Raw genomic sequence first — 24,395 nt, forward strand, 5'->3', positions numbered from 1 at the left:
AAGAGCGAACAATACTTATCAGAATTAGTCAGCACATGTGAGCAGAGATCAATGCACCCTGGCATTTAGTGTGTTCTCTTTGCTCTCGCGAAGAGTGTGTTTGCTTGTTGGAGGTGGAGCTTAGGCCCCATATTGGACGGTAATTATACCTGACAGGGTTGATGGATGTTCCTCCTATCAGGCACTTTGTCTTCATTGCCTGCCGATTTTATGAAAAGGCATCACTCTACCTTTGGGATCAATGCAAGCAGTTAAAAAACAAAAAAAAATGAAAGAAAGAAATGGTGGCAATTTCAACTGAATGAGATGCCTCCTTTCCCTTGTGATCTGTTCTTGTGAAGCGGAACTCAACCAAAAATGCTAGAATGGTGTTGATTTAATATGTGCACAGTTTAAAAGCCAAAATTATTCAGACTGAAAATCTAGTTGGGAGTGGAATAAAGCATAAATGTGAGCTTTCACCTTTCAAAAACTCAACAATAAGAGAACTGAAGGGATGCCGATGCTCCATCATGAAAGCCTGTAAAGAATCTTCCATAGTATCCTCTCCTTTGACACCGTCAATCTGTATTGGCGTACAACGACACTTTTTCAACCAAATCAGCTTCAGCTCTCAACTGTCTCTGAACACAGAAACAAAGATGTGATCCATCAGTAACCACCACCCTGCACTGCATACTTTCCCTCATCACATGATTGGTCATAAAGCAAATCTCGGGGTATTGCCAAGCTGCTGTAAAACTGTCTCTCTGCTCTGGCTTTGTGAGAGGACATCCTGACAGGGATGGAAACTCATCATCCCCTCCAGTGCTCTCAGACTTACATTTTACTTCCATGGGCCGTCATTGACAATCGACTCCCCACCAACTGTTATGGGCCTGTACCGCGGATAGAGCAAAGGTCAGCCATTATTCGCCAAGAGAAATGAGGGTACGGGCTTGATGGCTTCTCACCGGGCCCTTTAATATGATTCCTTAACACTGACTGCAGGAGAGATGCCTGGCTCAGCAAGATGTATCTCTGACCCAAGCAGCATACCGTTCAGATATTCTACCGCAAAAAGTCGGAGAGAGCAGGACAGGAAGTATAAATTAGCTCTGTGCATTTGCAGTTGGTGCAAACAGTGTGCCACGGTTCTTTTATGACCCTGAAAGCAACTGTTCCTGTGCAACATGTTTCCAACAGAAGACATTGAGTTTTTCTTAACAACTTTTTCTTAACAAAACGCCTGATAGGCTGAATGGTCAGCTGGACCAGGGTAATCAGATACTGAAACTCAGTTTAGGTAAAACACATTGTTTTTGTTCTTTTGTTTCAAAAAAGTTTAGTATTTTCAATCCATCCATCTCCATCCATCCATCCATCCATCCATCCATCCATCCATCCATCCATCCCTCCCATACTGAAACTAAGCTGTGAGAAGTTTTTAAAAGAGGTTAGACATTTCCAAGCATATGCAGCACTTTCATGAGGAGTTGAGATACTATAAGGAGGCCACGGAAGGTGAGGAGCTCGGTCTCATTTATCTTATAGCCACAATATCTCCATTACCACTTTCCTCATTCTGTCAGAGAACTGCCTGTCCCATCTCGCGCTGCCCCGGTTTGGGATGAGACTTGGCATCTTCTCTGGTTTTTCTAACAGTGCACTTTCCAAAATGCAGCCTGTAAAGAATGAGCACACGCCGGCTGACTGGCTCGAGCATAAACTGACCCGAGAACACTTGATCTGTTTATAAAGTACCTTTTAATGAATATCACCCACTCAATTAAGACAAACTCGGTTCAAGAGGAGTAAAAAAAATCAGTAGTCAGCACAGATTTTACGGGTGGGCATCCAAACAGAATCTTCTTGTGTGTTGAAGGAGCAACTTTCATTATTATGTGATCATGTTTTGCTGATGTGGCAAAAAGTTCAGAAAGCCACTCAATCAGAATCAGTGTTGACAGATGGTGCGATGAGTTTGGTGTGGCAATATTTTCATCAATGATGATTTCATGATTTAGTGTGGGCCATGTCAGTTTAGGGAGCATACTGCAGCAAGAATTTCTCTAATTTAACTGGTTTCATTATGGTACACTTGAGTTTTTGCTTAGTGTAGAATTTACAACATGTGCATCGTATGTTTTGGAATCAACTTTCAATCATGAAAGAAATCTATATCATTGAGACTTCCCTGCCTTGTCATTTCACGGAGAATTATGATGCTCTGTGAACGAGACATTTAGAGTCAAGCAAAAAGCCTTGGGATGTAGTAGCAGGGTGTCGATGTGACGCTTGCAAAATACGTATTTCGGTTTCTCGTCCGTGTGTTAATACCACCAAACGGTGACGTGACTCACGTTTACAGTCACACTCTTGTTACTGGGTGGGATATATCAGGCAGCAAACTGAACATTTTGTCCTCACAACTGATGCGCTGGAAATGGAAAAATGGGGATGAGACTTCAAGTTTGACAAGAGTCGCAGTGAGACGATTGTATCAGAGCATCTCCCAAATTGCAGCTCTGGTGGAGTGTCCCCAGTCTGCAGTGGTAATTATCTACCTGAAGTGGTCCAAGGAAAGAAAGACAGGGAGCAGGGTCAAAAAGCAGTGATGCTTATCGATGCTCGGTGCTTCGGTGGCTGGATTGTGAGATCTGAGCCAACAGTCGCTCAAACTGCTGCAGAAGTTAATACTCATTCTGATTAAAAGCGGCTGCAGATGAAACAGGGGCCTTGGATAAACTAAAACGTCAAAACTTTGGCAACACATGGCACCAAGAGGTGCAGTGGTAAGATGGCAAGCAGATGGAGGGAATGTGATGTTCTGTCATTGTCTGGCTGGGAGAATTTGGCTCTCGTTGTCAGTGCCGCTGTTACATCACCATGGAGACCCTACCTAACTATTGTTGCAGACGTTGTACACTTATTCATGGAAACAGTATTCCCTGATGGCAGTGGTTTCTTTCAGCAGGATGATCAATGTTTGTTGAAATGGTTTAGGAACTCAACAATCCCAAACCAGCTGGTGAATTGCCCTCTGAATCCTTTCAGTCCTATCGAGCATCTATGGGATGTGCTGTGCTGTTAAGTCATCATGTCGATGTCTTAAAAAAGGTAGGCTGCTTTTTCACCTTAGCTGTTTGGACGTGATTCTCCTTTCTTCGCCAGAAATGTCACCCGGTAGTTTTGAATGACGTGTCTTTATGTCAGCTGGCATGATCAATTGTCCAAAACAGGTTCCTTTATGTGGACAAAAAAAAGTATTTTGTAAAAATCTGCTTCAGGGCGCCTATTTAGGAAAAGAGAAAATATCTTCTAAATAACAGAAGCATAATGACTTCAGACAATTTTTAATACACACAATTTGAGAAATACATAAAAATCCGCCGGTCCATACATACATGTTAAAATTGCACTATAATAATCCATCTGTCTTCATTTTTTACCTGAAACCTTCTTTTTTTTTTGTTCTCGCAGTATGTTCCACCGGACTTGTGCATCTGTACCTTTGTGCTGGAGCAGTCCCTGTCAGTACGAGCCCTGCAGGAGATGCTGGCTAAGAGCGGACAGAACAGTGAAGGGGTGAGTGCACAGATACCCACACACACACAGATGAGACACTCTCATTCGACACTTCAGCTTCTCATAATCCACTCCTTGAGTCATGTGATGAATGTCCCACTTTGTTATGACATTTAAAAGAAACAGTTGTAATAAGCGTTGTCAGCTGAGTGGAACATTCTTAACTTGTTCAGTCACTATAAGGAGATTAATGGAGAGAATAGGCCCTCCACTATGGCCTGGGGGCCCTCGCTGCGGCGAGGTCCAGGCCCACATGAATATTGATGAGGATGAAGGGGATGCACTGGCATTACTGCGGCTTTTTCTCAAGTACTGTGCGCACTTTTTCCCATTTGATTAACACCAGGCTTCAAGGAAAACAGCACGATGAAGCCACTCCAGTTAGATATTTTTGTACTAGAAGAGAAGCATCTTTAAATCCTGCAGGCAAGGTGTGCAGACGTAGTGAAGAAGAGTGCAGAGTGACTAACATCAGGATCCACTCATCACTGGTGTTTCCCTTGTTCGCTTGCTGTTGGTGTGTTTCCTTTTCGTCCTGTTACAGACATGTAACTCTCTCATATCTATCTAATATTTTCTGTGTTATAAATAATCACCATCTTCCTCATGATAGACCCGGGGTCCGGATCGATGGGTATGTTCACCACTCATATCATCCCCCTTCCATTCTTTATGCATGAGTAGATACGTTCAGGATGCGATTTGCTGGATGGGATCGACACCTCTCTTGTCGACCGACCCCTCTTTCACAAAGTTATCTTATCATGGAGGGGATTGGAAACTTACACACTATTGTCGAGAAGAAGTGGTGGTATGTCAGGTTTCACACAAACATCCAAAGAAATTAGGAAGTCATTTTCGTTCTTTATTGGAATAACATGTTATACCTTATATTTACAGTTCAGTGAGTAGGCAATCTTTTACCGAAATCCAGTAAGAAATTCATGGCTTTTCCTACCTGAAAATGGTAATATGTGTGTGATTCCAGTAAACACGGCTTTTAAAGATGTTGTTTCATATCTCAAAAGTGAAAAAAGCTAAATATGCTCAAACAACTAGTAATGCAACGATCGTTCTGTAAAGAGTTAAAGCTACTTCAGCTTCTATGTGGACAACATGCCACAAATAATTGTTCTTAAAATAGAGCTAAAGTAAGAAAACTTACTATTACATATCAAAAGTGAAAGTAATGCTATAAAATCGCATGTGGTGTTATACTTTGATAAGCAAACAAGTTTGTTAGGCAATAAAAAAACATTTTTAAAAGTGTGCTGGTTGGTCTTAAGATGTTGGCCTGCAACCATGGTACCTGTTCCATTTATTGTTGTTCACATCATCATATGTATCATTTTCATTTGCTTTCACTACATTACGATTTCATTCAGTACTAACACAGGTCTTCAGCTATCAGGCATGCTGGGGAAGGAATCATACCCCACCCAGCACCCGGTTCCCTCACAAATTGCACCCTGGTTACGTTAGAATCCACATTTAGCTTTTCTGTTCCCTTTGCATTAGGCCTTGTCCACATCACAGCGTTTCAACTGAAAACACAAAACCTTTGTGTTTTTGTTTCAAAAGACTTTTACGTTTGCATGGCAAAGTTTTGAAAACGATATCCGTTTTCACGAAAATGGCAGAAATGCTGATAACAATGTAGTTAGCATGCCAGGCCACAAGTTGGCACTGCTGTTTGTTTTTGGAATGAAACCACACACATGTGAGCAGAGAACAACATGCTATTAACAAGAGGAGTACACGGACATGGACAGAAAAGTTGCATTCTCCCCATATCCATGGAGACGGAAAAGTTGAAAAAGTTGCATTTTCAGTGGCTCCAAGCACCATTGTTGTGTAAAATACCCAAAATCCGGAGAAAGTTTTCCGTTTTCACTTGAAAACGTTGTCGTGTCAACCGGGCCTTCATCTTCTCTGGTTTGCCCTCTACATGTCACCACGTACCGTTAGAAATCTTTAGAAATCATACGACGGAATCAATGCTTTTAAATAACCAATGATCATATAGATGTGTTGTGCATGCTGTGTGACAGCTTCAGTCCAGCTGACAAAGACAAACAGGGCTTTATATAGACTTCCAACCCTCAGCTCACTTTCCACTGCTGGAGAACTAGAGCGGCACCAATGCTGGATTAGCGTCAGATTAACATTTGCCTTCTCCTCAGGGGGATTCAGATGGATGTTCATCGTAGTGTCATTTGTTTTGTGCAAACCCTCCACGTAGTATAAGCTCTTCTGTGTTACAGCATCTTCTTCTAATCTCAGTGCCTCTGCACCGTGAGATTCTCTGAGACGATGCAAACAGCTGCACTGACGCAGACGTTTCAGCAGGAAATAATTGGGAGTGATTTAGATATAAAAGTTCCCAGCATGTCTCGGAGCCGTGTCAGCTTTAGCACGGTTCTACTTTAATGCCACATGGCTAATGATAGTGAGAGGTTCCAGAAATCCACAGTTGGTAAAGTTCGTATTCAGTGATTTTACTTGGGAGATAAAAGTATCGGGGCTGGAGCGTTGGGGACGGAGCATTGGGGCTGGAGAGGACTGCGTATGCAGCAGAAGGACGGAAGTCAGGACCATTTGTTCCACTGCTGCTTTGTGGAGCGTTAACGCAGCCTGGCAGGAAATTGTGACCCAAAGTAGAGAGGGAAAAAAAAATGCTTGTGAAAAGATTAAACACTTGATTAGAGCTGAAATGACCATGTTGAAGGGTGAGTTCAGTCCTAATCTGCTTGTAGCAGCACCTTTGTAAAGTCTCATTTTAATCCAAATCGTTCTGAGTAGACCGTTTCAATTCACCATCTATTACCCATAATGCGAACGCTTTTATGGTGTCTTGTATTTGTATACCTGGAGGCCTTTATTTTAAGTTTTATGTTTTCTCACAGTCTGAAAACATGCTTTTAGATTGAGATTAAATTGTGCCTATGTGATAATGTCTGACTATAGTGTTGTTGGTTTTTTTTTATAATTTCACTTCACAACACAGAAAATACAACCGTTATCTGAGGTCAGAGTCAAGTTGAAGCCATATGTTGGTCAGCTGAACTTTTTCAATTCAATTCAATTTTTTTTTTATAGTGCCAAATACAACACTCATTTCAAGGCACTTTTACAAAAGATGACAAATCTTTTTTAGATTTTTCAGTCATTTATCACATAGCAAAATCAGAACTATTCACGTTGAACTACATTTGCATAAAGAAACAACACCTTTGTTAAATGGGCAGGCCCACTGACTAACATACCAAGTCAGACAGCAACTTGACCTGCACATTTGAAGCAGCTATTCTCAAGTGGTTTAACTTCCACTGGAGGGAGGCGCTCTAATAACACCAGTCTGCTCCAACTACTTTTCTGGTTCGGCTGCAGAATGCAAAAAAAAAAAGAAAATAAACTAAGCAAAGAAACGGTGCAAATATGTACCTGCAGATGTCACTTATGGAAGGTCTGTTTAGATGCTGGTGTGGTCTTTGCCTTTCAGTAAAGCTGCCAGCAAACACTGCCTGCCCTTGTTAGCTCAACCTGCAGTCAGTCAGACGCGGGAACAAAACACCTCTGCAGCTGGAAAAGACCAACACAGACATTTGTTCCGAACAATAAAAACTCACACTATATTTAGAATACACATTGAAGTGAGGATATCAGACAGCAAAAGTGATTTAATCTCAAATAAGATCAGTGTGTGTGTGTGTGTGTGTGTGTGTGTGTGTGTGTGTGTGTGTGTGTGTGTGTGTGTGTGTGTGTGTGTGTGTGTGTGCACATGTAAATATATATCTACAGATAAATTCAAATGAGTTCAAATAGATTTTTTCTTTCTGGATATATTATTATTATTATTATTATTATTAATAATAATAATAATAATAATAATAATAATAATAATAATAATAATAATAATAATAATAATAATAATAATAATAACAACAATACTAATAATACTACTACTACTACTAAGAATATTTCAATGAATTTATCATTTTCTGTTCTTAAACTGAATGTATTGTAATTAAAAAAAATGATTAAAAGTGGGGGGCTCATTTACGAACACTTTGAAAACCCCTTCTGTTATATACATACGTAACACCCCAGAGACCTTTAAACTCTATATGGTTCGAATTGGTCATTTTCACTGGGTTACTTCAGTCCATTCTCTCTCTCACGTTTATCCGTTTTCGATATCGTCAACCTATTCATCATTCTGCTCCCACGCCAAAATGTCACTGGAGGAAGTGCCATTAAAGGGGAAATGGAGGTTGAATATGTCTCGGCTGACGCGCTGAAATCAATACGTCTTCGAACAGATGAGCTTATCAATACAGAGCCGCTGGAGCAAATGGGCAGTTCGAGCTGGTGTAGCCGGGCAGCACAGAGGTGGAAGGAGAGTCATGGAAGACATGTAAACAAGGCGCAGAACAACTTGTTTAAATGCCAGCCCTCTTATTAAACTCCATGTTCACCAACCGCAGTTGCCTTTCCGCAGCCTGAAGGATCGTCGCACTGTTTGAGGATCGCCAGGCGAAAAGACCACGGATAAGTCACAGACACAGAATTGTCCTGTCAACCCAATGCTGCACCGGTCTTCTTTTTACTCATTTATTGCCTCCTTGATCAGGGTTTTCTTTTTTTGAACCACACTGTTCCCCCAAACTCTCATCTATCTCACATCAACTACTAATTTTAGGTTGAATGTCAGACAATAATTTTACATCAACTGTTGGGACCCAATGACAACAATGACACTCTTTGGTCCCATTTACACGACAATATTTCCATTCACATGTTCTACTTGGTTGTTTTCTAGTTGACAGTTATTATGAATTACAGTCTAACTGTCTGTCCATACGAATGTCTGTGTACTCGCCATTGTTAATGTTTAAAGTGTATTATTCTCTGTGCACACGTGTGTGTGGTTTCATTCCAAAAACAGCCAGCGGTGTCAACTTGTGAGCGGTAACGCTAACGGCATGTAAACAGACATTGTTTTCAAAACGTGTCGGCGCAAACGCGAAGTGTTTCTGAAACGTTAAAGTAAAAAAAACAATGTGTTTTCTCTTGAAACGTGTCGTGTAAACGGTGGCCTTAAGTCTTCATATATTATATAAAATAAGTTTGACACGGTTACGTTATCATGTTGTTCAATTTGTTTCAAACAAAGAATTGTGTTTATACAGGCGCATTCTATTGAATGGAGCATTAGTTTTACCTTCCACGTTTCCAACATGGTTTTCCCCAAAATTCGACCAAAAATGAAAATGGTGGGACAAGGCATTCACCTGACACTTAGATTCATCCTGCTGCGGCGTCTCGAAGCCCCAAGCTTTCCCCTCGTCCACACTTCCAAAACCACACACACACTCACACACACACCTGTGTAAAGTATCGACAGAAGGATGTCACTTGTGAGCCAAAAGCCTCCTTTACAGTTCTTTACTTATTTCACCGGCTCGACTTCGGTTCCATTTTCTGCCACAATGTGTCTCCACATTTTGAAGGTTCCTTTTTTTATTTCTTTCCTCCAGCGATAACACGCTGCTCGGCGCTGGGATAAAGAAAGCAGTGTGAGGCTCTGGTTTATTGGGTTGTGGTGATTGCAGCTCGGCGTGCTTCGCCGCATTAAGCTCAGTACCTCAGCCAGCACATAACAGTAGCCAGCAATACAGAGGAAGCCTGGAAGCCAGTGCTGCAGTCTGCACAACACAACTGCTTCAAATCACAGGCCTGCTATTGTCCCTGGAGCCAACGAAAGGGAATAAAGAGGGGGAGAGAGAGAGAGAGACAGAAAAGAGACACAATGGAATAAAAACAGGGAGAGATTGTTAATAATACAATGTTTTCATGAAGCATTACCCTGATTCATATACCTCTTAGCTGTAATTTTGAAGGAAACTACAAAATAAACAGCCTTTGTTGAGACACATCATTAGCTCCGAGCTGTGCTCGTGATTAAACGTTTTTGTTTGGTGTTGTGTCAGGAGTAGATTCCTAATACCAACAGTGATGCGAGAAAAATGCCCCCCAAAAATGGAGCCAGCTTCTTATCCTTCATCCTTTTACATAACCTTTGAGCAATCATTTGTTCCCCCGGGACTTAAATCATTTGTCTGAAAGATTAAGAAAGGCTCGGAGGAGCAATAGTTCTTTCTGAATAATGACACTCTTTGTTACCTTAATGCTTCCTAGAGGCTCATAAGGAAGGTGAGTAACCTGGGAGGTGCTTGCTGAAGAGGAAAATTCTCTTTATCCCCTCTGCACTCCTCGGAGTGGAGATATCATTCGCTCCCTGCTCCTGCATCTCAACCCGACCCCTTGAAACGACGGAGTCCTTCCCCCCGCTAACACCGACATCACATCAGAGACTGACAGTCGCTGTGCATCCTTCCCACATCCCTGTCGTGGGAGTGCCGGAAAGATGATCCTGTATCCAGTTTTCTTCCTCACGGATACAAGAGGCAGAAACACCATCTCCCAGATTGCATGTCTTCATTTAGTGAGACGGGGTGGCAAACCGTCCCGAGGAGATATGTGCCCCCCCCCCCCCCCCCCCCCCCCGTCCTCGCCGAGGTCAGCTATGGTTGTCAGAGGTCGGGTGTCGTTTGTTGCAGTCGGACGGAGACCGCAGAGCTTGTGCCGACGTGTAACTGTGTGTCTGTATGTGTTTGTTGTGCATGTTTTATGTCTCCAGGCGGCGCAGAGCGGAGGACACAAGACCCTGCTGTATGGACATGCCATCCTCCTGCGGCATTCCTTCAGCTCCATGGTGAGACGTCACTCCAGCATCATTCAAGATCATAAGCTTTTGACTTATTACACGACAGGAGGCAGATCTGAAGCCTGTCGGGATCTGTTCCGATCTACTCAATGGATCTGCTCTCCTCATCTGAGAACATAACGCAGTTTGATTGAGTTGCACAGTTGTACTACGTAGACATGAGTGTGTCCATCAGGAAACAAAAGATCTGACAGAAAGGGTCATTCAGTCTTAATGATCACACCTGGACAACATACCTGGTTGACCCTTGTGGGATCAGCGCAGTGTAAAACCTAATGATTTGATTACAGTGTTTGCCTTTAATTGTTCAATAACTCAAACAATTTAAGCATCAGTAATGGTTTGATTTGAGTACAGGTAACTTGAGTATCTATAGTTACAGTAACTTAAGTAAACAAAGTTACCGGTGCTTATTTCTTTGTGTTAAGTGAAGTAGATTCTAATAAGTTATGTTAACTTAAATCCGGAATCAAATATAGATGACTGGAATTGAAGCATGCAATACAAATACGTTGCTTCATTCTGAAACTCATGGCTTCATTAGTCTAACACACTTTAATTGAGGAGCCACATTCAGTCCAGCTTCATCTTGAGTGGGCCGGACCAGTAAAATAGTGCCATAATAATATTGTGTATTATATTGTATGTAATTGTATTGTGTTTTTACAGACTCACCCTGACAGCATGACCGAGGTTAGTTTGATAGCAACGAGGGAGCGAGCTTTCATGGCAGCATCACCAATGTCTTAGCTCGGGTCTCAGTGTTGTGTTGTGTCTGCTATTTGTTAAAAAAATAAATAAAAAAAATTCTGCTTACAACAGATGCTGAACACGGGTTAAAAAAAATTTAAAAATCAGATTTCATGTTTGGGGTGTTATTTAAACAGCCACAAATCTGGACTAAAATGTAATTAAAATGACACCAAGCCTTTAATCAGAATAGGTGTTACCGTATCTCCACATTGTGTACCTGCAGCTCACTTCATCGTTTTAAAGGACACCTGACTCCCAGCGCAGCTTAACAGACTGACTCTTTACACATCAGTGCTACACAAAGGCAAACAGTCTGTGGATGTCATGTGGAAACTGTTCCGTTTTTATTTACAATCTCTGTGTACGTTATCTATGAAGGGAGGATTAATAATAAGATGAAGGCGCTATGCCAAGCGACAGATATCTGCGAGACAAAATATTTCTTTAGCATCTGTATTATCTGGTTATAAAACTGAACACCAATAGAGCTAAATATATTCGGTCACATTTTTTGTGCTGCTCAGATACACTTTTCTTACCTTGAGTTTTCATAGTATATGAATTTATATATCAACTTTTCTTAAATGTGGTATTTTCAACACTTTTGAGCTCTTTTTAAATGACACACTCACACTCACACACCAACTTGGAGTTTAGGGTATTACCTTGACACATTGACAGGACCAGTTAAGACTTGACCTGGCTGGAGGTCAATACACTCTACCATCTGAGCCACAATCTGCTGAAATGTGAAGTTTTCTGTGTATGAAGGCTTCAAAGAAAGTCCATCATTGATTTGATAGCATCCACAGAAAAACACACAGAATGACAAATATTGATGAAAAACAATACACAGTGATCACTATTTCCCAGCTTTAATTACCAGTTTAAGCTTATGAGCTAACACCATCACCCACAGAGCAGTGGGTGGATGTGTGTGTGTGACAGCACTGTCTTTTGTAGTCTGACGCGTGTGTGTGTGTGTGTGTGTGTGTGTGTGTGTGTGTGTGTGTGTGTGTGTGTGTGTGTGTGTGTGTGTGTGTGTGTGTGTGTGTGTGTGTGTGTGTGTGTGTGTGTGTGTGTGTGTGTGTGTGTGTGTGTGTGTGTGCGTGCGTGCGTGTGTGTGTGTGTTGACCACAGTACCTGGCCTGTTTGAAGACATCACGGTCACAGACAGATAAGCTGTCCTTTGATGTCGGCCTGCAGGAGGATTCAACAGGTAAATGAAAAGCTCTGCTTCGTCTTTCACAGTCGTCTCCCCCTGTCTTTGTTCCGTCACTGTCTGCTCTCTCTCTCTCTCTCTCTCTCTCTCTCTCTCTCTCTCTCTCTCCTCAGTTAATATTCTCTACAGTAAGCTGTGCACATACAGTGTGCTTCTGTTGTTACTGATAATTACATCGGAGTAGCATATTTGATAATCTGGTTGTGATATCATCAGGGTGTGAATTGTTTGCAGGGGATACACCCCATCTGATCTACTGATCACCCTCCTCTGTTGATTCGTGTCATACTTGGTGGTTAAATAGAATTCACCACCACTGAATTAACTCACATTCGCTTTTACCCTTAATTCGACTGGTTAAACGCTTGAAGATGTACAAGAAGTTAGTTTTTCTTCATTGCGTTTCTATTGCATCATGATTGCTTTAATAAAATTGAATGGTTTTAGATTATACTCGTGCTTAAAAGAAAGCACATTCATTCAGATTTACAGATTTTGCTTTGAGTGTGCATGCATTTTGCAGGTCATTTAAAGAGAAAAACACCATAAGCGACATCGTACACAAACAGGAGTTTTGAAATAAGGGTTTTGGATTCATTAGACTCTCATGATCAGTTGGTTATTTCCTTGTTTGTTTCCCTTCCTTTCCTCTCCTTTCCTTTCCTTTCCTTTCCTTTCATTTCCTTTCCTTTCCTTTCCTTTCTTAACTTTGCTTTACTTACTTTTTTTTTTTTTAACCAACTTTAGTCTCCACAAGCATAACCTCCGAAGCTACAAGAAATTACACTGAATTTGACAAAAAGAAGGAAAAACGCACAATATGGAAAATCAAAATCTGCACTGCGTCACTGAAAACATCTTGAAATAAAGTCCACCGTTAAAAGTGGTGGGGAGCCAGCTGTGAAAACGCGCTCCACCAATATTCATTTAGAGATGCAGCGATAGCACTTTTTTTCAAGGTTCAAGGACGAGTACTAACCTTCATCTACTTATATCAATACGAGTCCTTATTAAATGTCGTTCATTTAATCTGGGAGCTATGTAAGACATTCCATCTTCATGAACATGCTAAAAGGATATTGATGCCAGATTTACTGTATTTCACATAATATAGATATAAAACATAGTTTCACACAATATTTTCATGTTGTCATTGGATGAGTCACAGGAAGTGAATGACACGTGAAAGTAAGAAGCTATTGCACATTCAGCCTGCAGTCGTTGGACCTGCCACTCTCGTGGTCTTTCATCAAAATTAATTTCATAGCTTTCACTTGTCTACATTGTCGTCATGAATTTTGACTGCTGACAAACCACACCCCAGATCTCCAAACACAAACCCTTCCCTGCTAATGTTATTCATTTGCCGCAGAGCAGTGTTTTGATCGAGTGGTCATCTCCTCGCGGCGTAAAAACTAATGTTGCCATGACGAATCCACATGTTATCCAGTCCCTCAATTCCTCCAGCTGTGACCTTGTTACGTGATTAGTGGTGACATCCTTGCAGAGGCGAAATCTTCTGTATCGGTTTGTTTACATGATGGCTTGTATTTCCGTGTGTGTGTGTGTGTGTGTGTGTGTGTGTGTGTGTGTCTGTCTGTCTTCTGTGGCAGGTGAGGCCTGTTGGTGGACGATCCACCCCGCATCCAAACAGCGATCGGAAGGAGAGAAAGTGCGCATCGGTGACGACCTGATCCTTGTGAGCGTGTCCTCAGAGCGATACCTTGTAAGTCTGTTGTCTGTCAGTTGATCCTCGAAGCTGTCATTGGTGTGTGTGTGTGTGTGTGTGTGTGTGTGTGTGTGTGTGTGTGTGTGTGTGTGTGTGTGTGTGTGTGTGTGTGTGTGTGTGTGTGTGCATATCGCAGAGGTCTTATTCGGGGAGCAGCCACTCTGCTCTCCCTGATGTGACAAAATTTCAGATTATTCCAATCCTGTTACCACACGCTGCACCCTGCCTGTGACCTCTCTTTAGCCGGAGCCTTTACACTCAAAGCAACAAATCTTTCCTTCTCCATGACTGCCCGCCTGCTCGCAATTACATTAAGGAAAATTTGATCTTCGCTAGAAATGTCTCATTTGGTGGATTAGGATTTTATTTATTTATTTTTTTTCTTAAACTGCTGTCAGTGCAATTCCTAATGAGTGTCCTCACATTGCTCCTCTAAAAATAATGATCAGGTCCCTGTTGCACTTCCGAGCTTCAAACCAATCTGACCCCTGAGCTCAGCATCATGGCAACGAGTGGAGCAAATGATTAAAAAATCACTTGTTGCTTCTTTCGAAAGTAAAATAGTTCCTTTACAAGTTCTGGAAAATAGAAGTCCTTTCTTGAAACGTAACTCAGTTGAACCTGAACTTTCTTTCTAATGAAACATGCTTTGTCCACATCATTGTATTGTTAAATAAGCTGGAATTGTGAAGTCAATACACACAAACCAGTCATTTGCAGTTCTTAACATATTAAGACTCATTCAAGTCACATTTTGTTTCTCTGACAACAACATTTCTCTCGCCAACAGTCCCCATTACAATTACATCCAAATTCTAACGGACTTAAGAACAGCAAATAGCTACGTCACTTACTGAGGAGCAGCACCAAAACAGCTGAGATAAGTTACCAACCAGTAGACAACTTGTGTTGTTGTTCTTTAAGAGACACAAACACATCACAGCAAAAATGTTTCGACTGCTGGTACGTATTTCCAACACCGGTTCATCCTGGGGAATATGTTCCCTGTGATCTGTGGAGTTGGTTGACAGCAGCCAGGCGGTGTTTACCCCACCGAGTCCGCAGGGCCACAGACAGATGACCGCTATCGCCTCTCAGCCACGGATGTCAATCGGGTTCATCTGTCCCAGCTGTCACCCACTCTGAGGGATGTGGGGACACTCCTCGGGGCTGAAGAGAGACGCTCCGGGGAGGGAGGATGATTGGGACACAGCTGCCACAAAATTTGTTTTATGGATGCACAAACACTGTGGAAAACACACCAGCGTACTCAGACGGATTTTTGGAGATCATTTTGTTGTTTCTGTCCTCAGCATCTGTCCATCTCCAATGGAAACATCCAGGTGGATGCTTCTTTCATGCAGACGCTGTGGAACGTCCACCCCTTCTGCTCCGGGAGCAACATAGAAGAAGGTACAGACTTCACACTGATTCATGCAAGAATAAAGCAGGACTGTGGATTAGCATATTTTTAGTTGCAAGTATTCATTGGCGCAGGTTTGACCTTATACGTTTTAGGATTTCTGCAATGTATTGTGATTTTGTGTCAAAAAACTCACTTTGACTTTCAATATTTTCCAGTTCTCTGATACAACTGTGTGTAGTTGACCTTACTGAGAAACTCATGTTACAAGTGTTTGGCACTATGATTTGATGTTTGTACCACAATAATGACTAGTTAAGGGCTTAAGAAATCAATAACCTACCAATAACTCAGTCATTTGGGTGACTTTAACCAATGGAATAACTTGCCAATAATGTAATAAATTAGTAAAAATAAAAATTGGACTAATTGAGACCACATCATATGTATCCTCAATGAATAAGTGTAATAACTGTGCCGTCCACTAATGCTACATTTGGATGAGCAAACTGCACAAAAAATGCATAAAACCACAAATTTCCAAGAAATTCTGTCTCATTCATCTATTATTACATGATTGGCTGCAGTCAGTTTGTTGTCAAAGGATTCGATGGCTGTAATTATTCATTGGATAACAATGGAATAGCTCAGTAAATTTATGGCAAACTGTTGATATTAGCTTAAAATAGTTTATTACACTGTTGGCAAGTAATTATGTTGGATATGTTGGATTCTATTACAGTTAAAGCAATCATTTTATTGGACATGATGTATGATGGTTGAGACAAAGGTCTATTTCTCTGCTTTCTGATAGTGAATAGAACATTTCAAGGTATCATTAATTGAAGAATGCATGCCGAATCATATCAGCAGCTACACTGTGGGAACAAAAGGATATGGTGATGAAGGTTTTTTATTAATTACCGTAATTTCCAGACTATAAGCCGCTACTTTTTTCACACGCTTTGAACCCTGCGGCTCATAAAATGACGCGGCTAATTAATGGAATTGTACAGGTTACCAGGCTTCATGCCACCAGATTCTGCTTCCGCATGTAGATACATGATCTTTTGAGCACCCCTGCTTCTCCAAAACTTGCCAGAAAAGGGATATTTCTGAAAATGTGAGCAATCCCAGTATTCCCGCAGTGAAATTCCTGCCCTGTTACAACGTGGACACCTGCGGCTTATAGTCAAGTGTGGCCTATATATATACTTTGGGTTTTTTTTCGTTTTAAATTTTGCGGGTGCGGCTTATAACCATGTGTGCTCAATAGTCCTGAACATACGGTAATATAGAATAATGGATCAGATAAAAGTTTTCTGTATATATGGCTTTGAATGGCCACCTTATCTAACTCGGGGTCAAACCCTCCTTCACCTAGTCCACCATAAACACTGCCATGTTTGTATGGTTGGTTCTGTCGGTTAAAATTCCAATTCAGTCCATTCCAGTTGCCTCAGAACTGGGAATTCCGAACTCAGACTGTCACTTCCTAGGGACAAACAAGTGTTCCATGAATCTTACAATCAGAAGTCAGAAAACTGTCTACATACTTCTAATAAAGCTGTTGTTACTTTAACTCTTTGCAAATTTAGACGAATTCATTGGGCAGCTTTTTCTCCACAAGAGCAGATTAAGTCCATTAACACATTTCTATTCACCAACTTCAAAAGCAGCTCGGATTCCCGGCTCCTGAGGTAAAAGGAGATCAGCTTTGCACAGTGGGGCCTTATGACTTATTAGTTAAGGAAGGTTATTTAGCTAAATAGAAAATAATGCTGCTGAATCCTTTGTCAGATCTAACCTCTGAATGAACTAACCTGTACCCCGTGTTTCAAGGTGAAGACGTATCCATACTTTCTGTCCTCCTTTCTCCGACAGGCTACCTGTTGGGTGGTCATGTGATGCGGTTGTTTCACGGACATGACGAGGTCGTGGCCATCCCAGGATCAGACCAGAGTGAGGAGCAGCAGAGGTGCGTTATTCAGCGTTGGAGGATGAGGCACACTCCTGGCCTTGTTGATTTCCTTCACATTTTCAAACGTTATTGTTAATGGTGTTGGGATTCATAGGAAATGAAAATGTTAAAATACTTCCCACCTGGGAGCATTGACAAGTTACTTATTGAGTCCTTACGACATATAGATTCAAAATAACGCGAGAATCCTCACTGTTCCAGAGCCTCCAGGTTCTTGCTTCATTTCTCTTTCTCTTATCAGATGACCGGCTGCTTAATTACGCAGCGTACGTATGTAACGTATCGTTGCATGCACAGCGTCCAGACAAAAAAGACATGAGTAATGCAAGAAATTACATTCCTACAACCAAATAAAGTAGTGTAGTTATTGACCTTTTTTTAATGTAATGAGCTCCATTACTTGGTTACCCGTAGTAAGAAATCCGTTACTTTGTAATCTGTTACTCCAAATCACTGCATGCTACTTGGACATTTGATTACTCATGATTGTTTTGGTTTTGTGCAAATTTTTCTCTTATTACAATAAATTTGGTTCATAAATTTAAATCTGTGGAAATCTGTGGAAAGCTGTGAAAAGGCGTCCCCCTGATCCCCCCTCAGGGGAGGGCCTGCCTCACACTTTAAACCACCCAGCTACTATACCTAAAAGCCTCGGAGAGGTGCACTTTAGAGATGACACATAAGAGACTTAACTGCACCATGAGTCAATGCCGATGCCTCTGCCTCCACTGTGCTTCATGGAAAAGTCTCTGACCGACGTAACACTCGGCTCTCCAGGGAGCCAAAATGGCTGCTGTGTTATTTTTAACTCCGGTGTAGCTGCTTGGTGCCAACACACATAAAGGTAGGCCGAAGGAAAATGACACACTGGGCTTGAAGTGGGTCAAAACAGCGGGCGAAGCCAGCGACACACTCAGCCAGGTGCCAGGAGGATGTGTGTGCCTTCTTCCTTCACAACACACACACACACACACACACACACACACACACACACACACACACACACACACACACACACACACACACACACACACACACACACACACAGTGTCTATTTTTAGAACAGAGTCTGGCAAATATAGGTGGGCGGGACTAGATATTAATTTCTAGCTTTGGCTGCTCTCCTCGTTTTGTCCTTGAAATTCAGCCACCGCTCCTTTCGCGGGTCTTTCATTTGTCTGTGCAGATGAAACGTCCTGCGAGCTGTCACCTGCAGGCTGATGTGCAGATTCTTTTATCTCGGGGACCCAGTCACCCATATCACCGATAGACACTGTAGCTGTGGGTTATCGGGGCACACGTGTCTCTGTTTGAAGGATGTAGTTTGGCGGAGTAAAAACAGCCTCAGCATGCACGCGTGCGTTTATGTGTCTGAGTCAAACATCTTGTCAGCGACTATCAGCGTGACAAATGAGAGGAAGAAAGGTTGCGCTCCTCCAAGCCAGGATGAATGACCTTGATGGTGTCGGTGTTGGCTAGACAGTGAAAGCATCCCCAGACGGACCAACCCCCCCCCCCACTCATGCTTCTCTCACGTCCCCCAGGATAGTCAACTATGAGATGGGTAAAGCTGGTGCCAAGGCGAGGTCCTTGTGGAGGCTGGAGCCTCTCCGAATCAGGTGGGCTGCGTTTCACTTCGTCTCGTTCCTTACCCATCCCACTTTCCTTCCATTGTTTCCTCCCCTCTCTCCTCCACCCACCTGTGACTTAATGCTGCATTGTGACCACCCCTCCCTCCCTCTTTCTCCCTATCTGTGGCCATTTTACAGCCACTGAGGGACGCAGCCACTCCTATTCCATTTTATCTTTCTTTCAAATAAATGTTTTCAGCCAAAAATGAATGCTTCCATCACATTGGGATTAGATAATTAACAGCTGGCTGCGATGTTTACATCAACTAATTAGCAGCTATTCCTAGACATATTTTTTTTCTTTGTGTGCGTAATTTGAATGTGTGTGTGTGTGTGGGACATTGACAGCTGGAGCGGGAGCCATATTCGCTGGGGCCAGCCTTTCCGACTACGGCACCTGACCACCGGTCACTACGTGGCTCTGACTGAAGACAGGGGGCTGGTGCTGCAGGACCGGGAGAGGTCTGACACCGTGGCCACTGCCTTCTGCTTTAGAGCCTCCAAGGCAAGGACGGCACCTTCACATATGCGCGCGCACACACACACACACACACACACGTTCCTCAAGGTGACCTTCGTCACAGGCTTCCTCATGAAACACAGATGAGGATGCGTTATGAGAGATCACCTCTAAAACCTTTACAAATGGACCTCCCGCTGTCCCTGCGCTGGAAAAATCACCATTTCTTTTCCAAGGACAATGAAAATTACTGGAATTACTGGAGCAGTGCAAACCACACTGTCGAGGTTAATTTAGTTGAACTCTGATTGCGCATTCATCTGTACTGCTCGTAATGGAGTTTCTCGATAGGACCGGTCAGGTAATTAGTGACCCTTCCAGTGTCGATTTGGAACATTTATCATAGAATGAAAGTGATCACATCATGCCATGACTAAGAAAATTATCTCAGGCCCCAATTAGAAGACAATGCTTCAAGTGAAAACGCAGCGTTTTTAACGTTTTTGTCTCAGAAACGTTTCGTGTTTACACGGCAACGTTTTGAAAACGATGCCCATTTACAGAGTTTTCTGTTTTCACTTGAAAATGCAGCGTAGACGGGGCCTCGTTGTTGATCTGTTGATCTCTCAACCGGCAATCTCTTCTGCATTTTATTAAGATCGTACCTGCATGCACGTGCACGCTCGTGTTTGACGCCCTGACAGCTCTGACATGTTCATCCTTTCCTCTCTCGTGCAGGAGAAGCTGGAGCAGAGCCCCAAGCGCGACATCGAGGGCATGGGGGTGGCAGAGATTAAATACGGGGACTCGCTCTGCTTCATCATGCACGTGGCCACGGGACTCTGGCTCTCCTACCAAGCACCTGATGTCAAATCTGCTCGTCTGGGTCCCCTCAAGAGAAGAGTGAGCGACGTCTACCAAGCAAACACAAAGGCGCTCTGCCTTCTGATTCAGAGCGCATATCAAACGAAAAAAAAACAACCAACTTATTAAACAGACGAGAATCCTCGGAGCAGAAAATTCTTTTGTGGATAATGAGATGATTGAGTTAAGATGATTGTCTATTCGCTTGTATATCTGCCTCAACTAAATATAAACCTTGTCCCCTGGCTACTGTGGCAGCAGTGATAGAAAACGTGCGTGTGATAATGTTTGTGACAGCGTGTCCTCCGTGTAAACACAGCCAGATCGCCTGTAGTGTCAGCACCTGTGTTCCAGACATTGTGGCTCAGTGACGGCTGAGGAGACAGACTCTCCATTAAATGGCTTCCTCTTCGTTTTATGATCCTGTTTCTCAATTCCCTCTGTGATCACAGTGACAATGGCTTTTTTTAAAAGAATATTTTAAAGTAAGATTTTGTCACATTTCACAGTGGCGTTTTAGGTGGGCAACAACTAAATATTCCAGTTACAACAAATTGTATAGGTTAATCTTAGTTTATTTAGAGATCTTTCTAGAAAATTTTAATTAAGACTAGTAAACAAGTTGTAATTTTGCTAAATGTATAGTTAATTTGAAAGAAAACCCCCATAAACAGTTTCTATTAACAGTCTCTTTAAAGCTTATCACAGCCCATCACAGTGTCTCTGGGTAAATAATATCAGACTGACCTGAGTGTGGCTAACTCTTTCAGTAGCAGCATTCTCATTATCCAGGTTAATATCCAAATGCTAGACTTGAATATGCTTGTGAATTGCTCCAGTGAAGGGTTACCGTGCCAGTTTTTTACTCACGATATTTTTCCAACTTCACATTATCTTGTCTTTTCTATTTCTAGATTAACGTTCTGGTAAACTGTGCTGATTTCATGGCTAATAACTGTAGTCGGATGGCTAGTGGCAAGTTGCGGCATGACAGTTAACTAATATTTAAGTTCAGATGACGGGTGTCAGACATAATGCCCATGGTCCAAAATCAGCAAAAAAGGCGTGAAAAACGATGTTTAATAATGTAAAGAACACAATTGAATATGTAATATTATTGACTGAAACAAAAACAAGTTCCAGCAGGATTCATGTAAAGCGTTTATTAAAGAAGAAATTTACCAATCAAATAAAAATACCGGGAAAATATTTCCTAAATTGTGTAAGTTTCCGTCAAACTGATGCCTCAAGCTTTTGTCCTGTCATCCACCCTCAAGGCGTGCCTGCACTCTGAAGGTCACATGGACGACGGGTTGACCCTCCAGCGCTGTCAACACGAAGAGTCCCGCGCTGCACGCATCATTCGCAACACCACGCTGCTCTTCAAGCGATTCATCAGGTATGCTCCACATTGGAAATGAGAAGATGCATCATTCACCTCTAGACACCGTGACACGATCGAGCAAAGTACCCAATTAACACAAATTACTGTCCACATTTGTCTTGAGCCTCTTTATGAGAGTAATCTGCGAAAGGTCCTGTCATTGGTGCACATTACATAATCACCACGGTGATGATGAGCATAATGAATAAAGATAATAAAACCCGAGTCCCCAAAGCTACCACACTGCAAAACCAGTGGAAATCAAACATCTTAAGGCCCCCAAAGACTGTTCCACTCTGCCGTGACAAAACATCCCTCTAGATTGTGAATGCACCCGGCGGAGAGGTAAGCTCTGGACCTGTGAGTTTTTTGAGAGAGGCGCCAAGAGCCCCCGACATCTCACTCAGAGGAGCAGTCATGCGTCCCCGAACGGCAAATATTGAAGCAGCGTCACGGCTACGCACGGCCAACTATGAAACGGCGTAAGTGGCTGCTTCAGCTACCTTTATTTGTCATCAAAGGACCCGCCGTCCCCCCGGGTCGGGCACTCATGGCGGCAACATGTGAGAGTGTGTCAGCCTCTCCCGCGGCTGTGACACACACACATATTCCCCTTCCACGCATACGACAGGAGGCTATTTTTAGCAGTCCAGCGGAAATCAGCATTTCAGCATGAACGAACCTGTGGGCACAACACTGTGTTAGTCATCTCTGCCTCTCGTCAAGTATGTGCAGCCTCCCAATTACGCCTCATCAGCGCTTGTGATGCATGAGACAGTTTTAGAAAAGCCATTCAGTGCCGTCTGATTGAGTGTTTCTTTTTCCGTCTCTTTCTGCCTCCTTCCCAGAGACCTGGATTGTCTGGGACTTAAGAATAGGGTGCTCGTCGCCCTGCCTGTGGAGGAGGTGCTCCAAACCCTCAATGACCTCATCACCTATTTCCAGCTCCCAGATGTCGAGCTGGAGCACGAAGAGAGGCAGATCAAGCTGCGTTCGCTCAAGAACCGGCAGAACCTCTTCAAACAAGAAGTGAGTTCCACCCATCTCTCTGCTAAGTCTGGGAGGTGTGTGTGTGTGTGTGTTTGTGTGTGTGTGTGTGGGAGTTTGGGTTTCACAACCCATCAAAAATGAATAACCAGGTCAGCAACAAAACAATGTTTTTACAGGAGTCAGCTTCCTTCAGAAGAAAACACTCTTGTATACCTGCATATTTCAGGTATACAAGTAATTATCACACTGACCTTTATTTAAATGAGCCAGGGAGCAAATGACATATTTTAGGCCCTGTTCACACTGCGGCATTTTCAACGGAAAACTCTTGTTGCATTTTATTGTTCACGTTCATGGTGCACCACGGTGCTTGGAGTAAAAATGCAACTTTTGGAAAACACTCCCACTGTGTTGGTGAAAAGGCCTGAGCTGAAAGGAAGCCCCCTGAGAGGCCTGAAATGAGTCCAGTACTTTACTGAGACACCGCCTGCTTCAATGACAATATGTCCAGAACCCTCCTGGTGTCCCACTACGAGGAGACCTCCCAGAGATGCTTGACATTTGATCCATACCATTGATGCCACATGACACAACTTGAAACCCTCTGAGACTCCAACGACAGGTGGAGGAATCCCTGTAAATGGGCCACCGTGTAAGCCCTAAGCTACCTGGCTGAAAAATGGAGTGAACTTGTCCTTCAGGGCCTGAAAAGTTAGAAAAACTAAACAAAAACAGAAGGAGGATTGATGGTCTGTGTTGCCTTAGTGATGGGAGCTTTTTTTTTGTGGCTCTAAGGTTAAAGAATATTTGAGGTCATTTCTGTGCCAGAAGAGGAACTGATTTCAACTGATTGTGATGGTTGAAGGGCTTTAGATATGGAAGCCTTGATAAAGGCATTTGCTAATGCTAAATCCAGCAAGCACGAGCTAAAAAAAAAAATCAAAGCATTAGGACTGAATGCAAAGTTTCAATATACTCTTTGGTCTCTTACCTGGACGACCAGAGTCTAGAAGAGTGTCCAGAAACGCTTCTGTCTAGGACAGAGGCGTCAGACACATTTTAGTTCAGGGCCCAAATTGCATGTTGAGCGGGCCAAACTGGTAAAACAGTGTCATAACAACCTTCATATATAAACTTTGAAGTGGATTTTCTTTGTGGTGCAGAGTATACATGATGAAAATGTCTATAGTTTCACAAAACCAAACAATTACTGAAGAAAATGACTGCATTCTCAACATGAAGCCAATTTAAAAATGAATGAAATAACAAATTGCAATGATAAAGAAGCCGCACGCCGGCAGTTTTTTTTGCATTATAACATCAGAACTGCTGCATTGTGGCTGATTGCGTGAATAAGTGAGCCGAGAGCCGCGCCACACTTGCAGAAGTTTGCGAACGGCTGAAGACATTGTGGTGTCTCTCACTGCCATCCTGCATTTGGAGTCGGTGCATATGGAGGTGTCAGCAGTTCTGCTCTTATAATTTTCCCGAGGCTGGCATGAGTGCGCTGGAGCTTTCTGCTAAGCCTCTCGGCTCTAAATTGCTTTCATCAATTACAAAATGTCAGCTGCCTTACTGAAGCGGCCTCCGATGTCAACTATTCAAACTGCCTTTTACCTCCGCATGCTGCAATTTATTCCCAGGGAAACTAAAGCACGTTA

The 24,395-nt window shown here is 42.6% G+C and overlaps 1 protein-coding gene across 1 annotated transcript in view; it reads left to right on the forward strand.

Moving 5' to 3' along the window:
• Positions 1-24,395, forward strand: part of LOC308120227 (ryanodine receptor 3) — a 153,843-nt gene that overhangs the window by 34,181 nt on the left and 95,267 nt on the right. The window contains exons 3-13 of the mRNA XM_080480701.1: positions 3,463-3,567; positions 10,271-10,345; positions 12,251-12,329; positions 13,946-14,058; positions 15,375-15,474; positions 17,309-17,402; positions 18,950-19,024; positions 19,385-19,550; positions 20,235-20,399; positions 21,638-21,759; positions 22,593-22,773. Coding sequence (XP_080336827.1) covers positions 3,463-3,567; positions 10,271-10,345; positions 12,251-12,329; positions 13,946-14,058; positions 15,375-15,474; positions 17,309-17,402; positions 18,950-19,024; positions 19,385-19,550; positions 20,235-20,399; positions 21,638-21,759; positions 22,593-22,773 — 1,275 coding nt within the window. The remainder of the gene's footprint in view (positions 1-3,462; positions 3,568-10,270; positions 10,346-12,250; positions 12,330-13,945; positions 14,059-15,374; positions 15,475-17,308; positions 17,403-18,949; positions 19,025-19,384; positions 19,551-20,234; positions 20,400-21,637; positions 21,760-22,592; positions 22,774-24,395) is intronic.

The sequence above is a fragment of the Lipophrys pholis genome (assembly GCF_963383615.2).
Source record: "Lipophrys pholis genome assembly, chromosome: 14".
NCBI classification, from domain to species: Eukaryota; Metazoa; Chordata; class Actinopteri; order Blenniiformes; family Blenniidae; genus Lipophrys; species Lipophrys pholis.